We start from the raw sequence: 7,556 nt of genomic DNA, 5'->3' as shown, positions 1-7,556 counted from the left end.
GATAACAGTTTTGGCAAGATTATTTTCAGAAAATCTGAGTCAATTGGCGGACAGAATATTATCAAAGAAGTTTCCCAATCTAACGCTTTTGCCTTGTTGGAAATCTGACGGAGGAGGTGCATTATGATCCGTCTGAGATGATGCTGGATCCGGATTCCTGTGCCATCCTGTTAGGCATTGATTTATTTGAGGAAGCTGGCCAAGAGGTAGAAGATCCTTCCCCCCAGCCGTTAGCTATCATTCCTAATTTGGGAATGGAGGGAGATATTGGAGCAGATTTGGCTAGATATGAGGATATTCAGGTGGGAGGATTTGATGGAGATATTTTTGAGGAGGACCCACGGTCAAGAGTGGCTGTCCAGAAAGTGAGTGCAAATTTAAATACTTGCCATATTGAGAAGATCCCTAGTGCGTCTTGTTTAGATAATGGAGAAAGTGATGGGGCTATAGATGAGCTGGCCGTGGCCAATCCTTTGGAATTGAAGAATCCTAATCTGTTTCCATTGGGGAAGGAATTTGGTGAACCGGCAACGAGAAAGGAAGACCTAGTATTGGAAAGAAATGCAAGTGGAGAAGAGCTGCGGTCTTTGAAAGAAAAAGGGGCGAGCCTGACTCCTACTAAACCCTCAGTCAATTTTGAAAGGTTAAAAAAGCAAGCTGCGGAGATTCGGGCAGGCCAAGGGCAGTCTGGGAAAGGTACGGGCCATTTAAATTCTATTTCTTATTCTATTCTGGGCCGACCTACGGGGAGGGGGTCTAAGTTCTAGGCCCAACGGGTTCTCTTAAACCCGAAAGAGTCTAGTGGAGCTAAGGGAGATGGACCTAGTAAAGGGGGGGAGTTGACGGATCTAACCTTGATGCTAAATGAAGTGTTTAGCTTGGAATGTTAGAGGCATAAATGCCTCAACCAAACGGCTAGGGATTAAGAAGGGGTGTAAAGACCATCAAGCTAAATTGGTTTGTCTTCTGGAAACAAAAGTTAAGGTGGACAATTGTGCGGCAATTTTTGACAATTTTATTTCAAATTGGAAGTATGTGCACAATGGTGAGTCTGATAACACTGTTCGGATTTGGTTGGGCTGGGATCCGAATTTCTTTAAGGTGGAAGAAATTCAAAAATCTAAGCAATTTATTCATGTCAAGGTGTCGATTGTGGGAACCCATGCCTCTTTCGTCTGTACTGTAGTATATGCTCTTACTACTGTGGCTGGTAGGAAGGTTTTGTGGGAGGATGTGGGGACTTTTGCTAGTGCTATTGTTTCCCCTTGGGCTGTTTTGGGGGATTTTAATGTTATCCGAAATCAAAATGAGAAAATAGGTGGTGACCCTATTCGGTTGGAGGCTATGGATGACTTGAACAATTTTATTAATGACTCTGGGCTGATTGACCTGAAGTGGAAAGGGGAAGCTATGACCTGGAATAATAGACAAAGAGATGATACTCGAATCTGCTGTAAGCTAGATAGTGTGATGGTGAATCTGGCTTGGATGGATGTGTTCAGATCTTCAGAAGCTACCTTCCACCCTCCTGGTCTCTCTGACCATTCTCCAGTGGTGGTGGTTGTGTTAGATGAGGCTAACTTCGGCCCTAAACCTTTCAGGTTGTTTGAAGCTTGGATTGGTAGGGAAGGGTTTGATGATTTGGTGCGGAAGGGCTGGGAGCAGCCTGTTAGCATGTCCCTCAATCCTATTCTTCGGTTTGCTGCCCGGTTAAGGAATGTTAAGAAGGAGTTGAGGAAGTGGAACAAAGAGTGCATTGAAGATGTTTTTCTTGTGGTAAAGGCCACGGAGACTAAGCTGTACCAGACCCAATGCAATCTTGGTGAGTACCCTGATGACCCAAATTTGGTTCTTTTGGAGACACAAGCAAAGGTGAAGTTATGGGAAGCCTTGGCTACGAAGGAAAAGTTTTTAAAGGAGAAGTATAGGGTGAAGCATATTCAGCTGGGGGATGGTAATAATAGTTTCTTCCACAAATCTATGATTTGTAGGCAGCATAGGAAACATATTCTAGAGATTCAAGGGGAAGGAGGAAACATTGGTCAAGGACCCTAGCCAAATCAAAGGAGAAGCTGTCTCTTTCTACAAGAAGTTGTTTGGGGCTGATTCGGTTTATAATGGTTTTATGCCCAGTTCGGTTCCCTTGCAGCATGGTTTGTCTCTTGCTCAACAGGAAAGTCTCATTGGAAGGGTGTCCAATAAGGAGATTATGGAGGTTGTGTTTGCTATTTAAAATTCCATAGCTCCAGGTCCGGATGGGTTTGGGGCTACTTTCTTCAAACATTCTTGGGATGTGGTTGGTGAAGATCTGACTTTGACAGTGAAGTGGTTCTTCAGCAAGACTAGTCTTCCTAGTTCGATCAATGCTACGTTTATTAGCCTTATTCCTAAGACGGGTGATGTCTCTTCTTTTGCGGGATATAGGCCCATAGCTCTCTGCAATCTTTTTTATAAGATCATTACAAAAATCTTATCTAATAGATTACAAGGAGTGGTTGGGCAGGTGGTGAGTGACACCCAGTCTGCATTTATCAAGGGAAGGTCTATTGTGGACAACATTCTTGTCTGTCATGATGTGGTCCGAGGGATTGAGCAGAAAGGAACTAGCCCTACAGTAGTTTTGAAGATTGATCTCCATAGCTTATGATTCCCTTAGTAGGAAATTCTTGTTTGAGATTATGGAAAGAATGGGTTTTCCTCAGAAGTTCATTGGTTGGGTGAGGGCTTGTGTTGACACTCCCTATTTTTCCATCTTATTAAATGGGAGTCCAGCTGGTTTTTTCAAAGGGGGAAGGGGAATTTGGCAGGGGGACCCCATCTCTCCCTATTTGTTCACCATTGCAATGGAGGGTCTTTCAGCCTCGATGAGGAAATTGGAGGTTGAGAGCAAGATTAGTCTTCTCCCCAGATGCAAGAGTTCCCACCTACTTATCAAAAAAAAAAAAAAGAGTTCCCACCTCTCTCACCTTATCTTTGCAGATGATTTGATGATTTTTGGGAAGGCTTCCACGGATTCTATTTCGGCCTACCTGGGGGCCTTGAATGAGTTTCATACCTACTCTGGGTTGAAGCTCAACAGGGCTAAGTCCTCTATTATTTTAGGGGGCCTCACCCACATGGCCAGATTGTAACTTTTGAAATTAATGAATTTTGTGGATACCAAGTTACCTATCCGGTATCTAGGTGTTCCACTCATTTCTCGCAAGCTGGCTTTTGCAGATTGTTCCTCTATTTTGGATCGAGTGCGGAGTAGACTTGATGGTTGGAATGCACGTCTTTTATCCTTTGCAGGGCGGCTACAACTCTTGAGCTCTGTTCTTCAAGGATGCTACATTTATTGGTCAGGGATTTTTGGACTGCCTGGTGCTCTCAAGAGAAAGCTGGAATCCATCTTATCCAACTTCCTTTGGTCTGGTCCATCTCTTCAACGTAAGGTACATTATATTTCTTGGGAGAAGATTTGCAAACCTAAGGCTGAAGGGGGCCTTGGTATAAGAAGAATTTCAGATATGAATACTGCAGGTATTCTTAAGCAAATCTGGTGGATTGCCTCTAAGAAGGACAGTCTTTGGGTTAGGTGGGTCCATACCCGCTATCTAAAAAATGACTCTATTTGGATTGTTAAGGTTCCCCAAAACTGTTCATGGGTTTGGCGGAAAGTCCTCAAATTTAGAGATTTGGTTGAGCCTCACATCCATCATATTATAGGGAATGGCCAATCTACTAGACTTTAGCTAGATAATTGGCATCCTAAAGGGGTTTTGATCAAAAGGTATGGGGATCGAGTCCGATATGATGCTGGTTCTACCCGGCTTGCCTTGGTTTCGGACTTCATTAGGGGTGGTCTTTGGCATTTGCCCCCTCAGGGCTCTTTTGACCTGATTACTATTTCGAATGATCTCCCTAGTATTCCCATTGTGAATGGGGAGGAGGATATTATTGTTTGGAAGGAAACCCCTAATGGCCTCTTTACTACTAAATCGGCTTGGGAACTTGTGAGAGGTGGAGCTACTAAGGTGGTTTGGCATAAGCTTGTTTGGTTTCCTGGTTTTTTACCTAGGCACTCCTGCACTACCTGGAGGTGCCTTATGGGAGGGCTCTCAACAAAGGACCAACTTATTAGAAGGAATATTGTAGTTGGGCAGAATTGCGTACTGTGTTGGGGGGGTTTGGAGAGCCATGCCCATCTATTTTTTGACTGTCCCTTTTCTAAAACCATATGGGATAGGGTTAGTTCTATGTGCTCTCAAAGTGGCAAAGGTCCTGCTGGCCTGTCTGATGTGGTTAATTGGCTCTCTCATGTGGCTTGTGCTAATGACAAGTTAGATGTCATTCCCAAATTGGCTTTCTGTGCGACGGTTTATCATGTTTGGTGGGAGAGAAATCAGCGCCTCTTTAGTAATCAATCAAGGACTTATGGTAAAATCCTTCAAGACATCAAGTTTGATGTGGTCACTAAAGGCTCTTATTGTTCGATTGTGGCTACCCATACCCCTAGAAATCAGTTTTTGGTTGAAATGTGAGGGATCTAGGTGCAATGGGCTATCTCGGTCCCTAAAGCTTGTTCTTGGTCGAAACCCCCTGCTCACTTAGTCATGCTCCATTGTGATGGCTCCTTGAATGGAGATAGAGCTGCTTATGGGGGTCTTATTCGTAATACCACAGGAGATCCGGTCCTGGATTATATGGGTAAAGGTGTGGAAACTTCTATTCTTAGGATGGAGTTGTTAGCCATTCACAGAGGGGTGGCACTATGCTTAGAGAGGAATCTTCGACATGTGTCAATCAGATCTGATTCGAAGTTGGCAGTGGAGATTATTACAGGTGTGTTCAGCTGCCCTTGGAATGTATATGTGTTGAAGAACCAGATCAGCCCTAGTTTGAACCAGTTGGCTCGCTATGAAGTGAGGCATGTTTGGAGGGAGTTGAACCAGCCGGCAGATTATATTGCTTCCATTGGTTGTGAGGGTGGGGAAACAATTCTGTATCCTCCTGAGTTCCAGGATGACCTGATGCGGATGATCCATGATGATACTTCAGGTAAGGTCCAATTTAGGCCTCCGTGATTGGGTCAGGTGGTTATTTCCTTGTATGTCCGAGGGGTTTGTCCTCGGGGGTGTGGGGCTTTTTCCTCCTCCTTAGGTCTGTCTAAGGGGTGGAAGTAGGCTGCCTTCTCTTGTATCTTCTTTTCTTCTTCTATACACACACATCTTACTTATCGAAGAAAAAAAAATGTTCATATTTCAGTTTAAACCAGATCGGGTGGGTCATCTGGGGTTATTTTGGGGCATTTCTGTACTTTTTTAGGTTTGGTATTTTTTTAAAACTGTCCTTAGCTCTTATTTGACGTGTGGATGTGATGTTGAAGGTCGTGACCTTCGAATCGATACATATTTTGGCATATGTACATTTTCGTTTTAAACTAGACCAGGTGGGTCGTTTAGGGTTATTTGGGGGCATTTCTGTATTTTTTTTGGGTTTGGGATTTTCTAAAAAGTGTCCTTATCTCCTATTAGAAATGTGGATGCAATGTTAAGGGTCGTGACCTTTGAATCGATACCTATTTCGGCATATGTTCATTTTCTGTTTAGACCTGACATGGTGGGTTATTTGGGGTTATTTTGGGGGCATTTCTGTACTTTATTGGGTTTGGTATTTCTTAAAAACTGTCCTTATCTCTTATTAGACGTGTGGATGCGATGTTGAGGGTCGTGACCATTGAATCGATACCCATTTTGGCATATGTTCATTTTCGATTTAAACCAGACCGGTTGGGTCGTTTCGGGTTATTTGCTGGCATTTCTGTACTTTTTTGGGTTTGATATTTTCTAAAAAGTGTCTTTATCACTTATTAGACGTGTAGATGCGATGTTAAGGGTCGTGATTGTAGAATCGATACCTATTTCGATACATGTTCGTTTTCGGTTTAAACCAGACCGGGTGGGTCGTTTGGGGTTATTTGGGAGCATTTCTGTACTTTTTTTGGTTGGTATTTTCTAAAAAGTGTCCTTATCTCTTATTAGATGTGTGGATGCGATGTTGAGGGTCGTGACCTTCGAATCGATACCTATTTTAGCATGTGTTCACTTTCTGTTTAAACTAGACCGGGTGGGTCGTTGGTGGCGATTTGGGAGCATTTTTGTACTTTTTTGGGTCTGGTATTTTCTAAAATGTATCTTTATCACTTATTAGATGTGTAGATACGATGTTGAGGGTCGTGACCTTTGAATCGATACCTATTTTGACATATGTTCATTTTTTGTTTAAACCAGACCGGGTGGGTCAATTGGGGTTATTTGCGGGCATTTCTGTACTTTTTTTGGTTTGGTATTTTTTAAAAATTGTCTTTATCTCTTATTCGACGTGTAGAGGAGATGTTGAGGGTCGTGACCTTCAAATCGATACCCATTTTGGCATATGTTCATTTTCAATTTAAACCAGACCGAGTGGGCCGTTTGGGGTTATTTGGAGGCATTTCTATACTTTTTTGGGTTTGGTATTTTTTAAAAACTGTCCTTATCTCTTATTAGACGTGTGGATGCAATGTTGACGGTCGTGACCTTCGAATCGATACCTATTTTGGCATATGTTCATTTTCTGTTAAAACCGGACCAGGTGGGTCATTCAGGGTTATTTGGGGGCATTTTTGTACCTTTTTGGGTTTGGTATTTTCTAAAAACTATCCTTATCTCTTATTAGACGTGTAGATGCGATGTGGAGGGTCTGGACCTTCGAATCGATACCTATTTCAACATATGTTCATTTTCGGTTTTAACCAGACCGGTTGGGTTGTTTGGGGTTATTTGGTGGCATTTCTGTACTTTTTTGGGTTTGGTATTTTCTAAAAATTGTCTTTATCTCTAATTAGACGTGTAGATGTGATGTTGAGGGTCGTGACATTCGAAACGATACCTATTTGGGCATATGTTCATTTTCGGTTTAAACCAGACCGGGTGGGTCGTTTGGGGTTATTTGGGGGCATTTCTGTACTTTTTTGGGTTTGGGATTTTCTAAAAAGTGTCATTATCTCTTATTGGATGTGTGGATGCAATGTTGAGGGTCGTGACCTTCGAATAGATACCTATTTCGGCATATGTTTATTTTCGGTTTAAACCTGACATGGTCGGTTGTTTGGGGTTATTTGCGGGCATTTCTATACTTTTTTTGGTTTGGTATTTTCTAAAAAGTGTCTTTATCTCTTATTCGACATGTAGAGGAGATGTTGAGGGTCGTGACCTTCAAATCAATACCCATTTTGGCATATGTTCATTTTCAGTTTAAACCAGATCGAGTGGGTCGTTTGGGGTTATTTGGAGGCATTTCTGTACTTTTTTGGGTTTGATATTTTTTAAAAACTGTCCTTATCTCTTTTTAGACGTGTGGATGCGATGTTGAGGGTCGTGACCTTCGAATCGATACCTATTTTGGCATATGTTCATTTTCTGTTTAAACCGGACCAGGTGGGTCATTTGGGGTTATTTGGGGGTAGTTTTTGTATTTTTTTGGGGTTGGTATTTTCTAAAAAGTGTCTTTATCTCTTATTAGACGTGCAGATG

The 7,556-nt window shown here is 42.4% G+C and overlaps 1 protein-coding gene across 1 annotated transcript; it reads left to right on the top strand.

Annotated features, from left to right (window-relative positions):
• Nucleotides 1-4,595: 4,595 nt before the first annotated feature.
• Nucleotides 4,596-5,040, top strand: LOC122647927 (the record flags this gene model as incomplete). The annotated part of the gene is made up of 1 exon (XM_043841219.1): nucleotides 4,596-5,040. A coding segment is annotated over exon 1 (445 nt), but the record flags the coding sequence as incomplete, so codon positions are not given.
• Nucleotides 5,041-7,556: the final 2,516 nt, after the last annotated feature.

This window comes from Telopea speciosissima, unplaced genomic scaffold (genome assembly GCF_018873765.1).
Source record: "Telopea speciosissima isolate NSW1024214 ecotype Mountain lineage unplaced genomic scaffold, Tspe_v1 Tspe_v1.0283, whole genome shotgun sequence".
Classification (NCBI taxonomy): Eukaryota; Viridiplantae; Streptophyta; class Magnoliopsida; order Proteales; family Proteaceae; genus Telopea; species Telopea speciosissima.
This window is presented reverse-complemented; position numbering and strand designations above follow the sequence as displayed.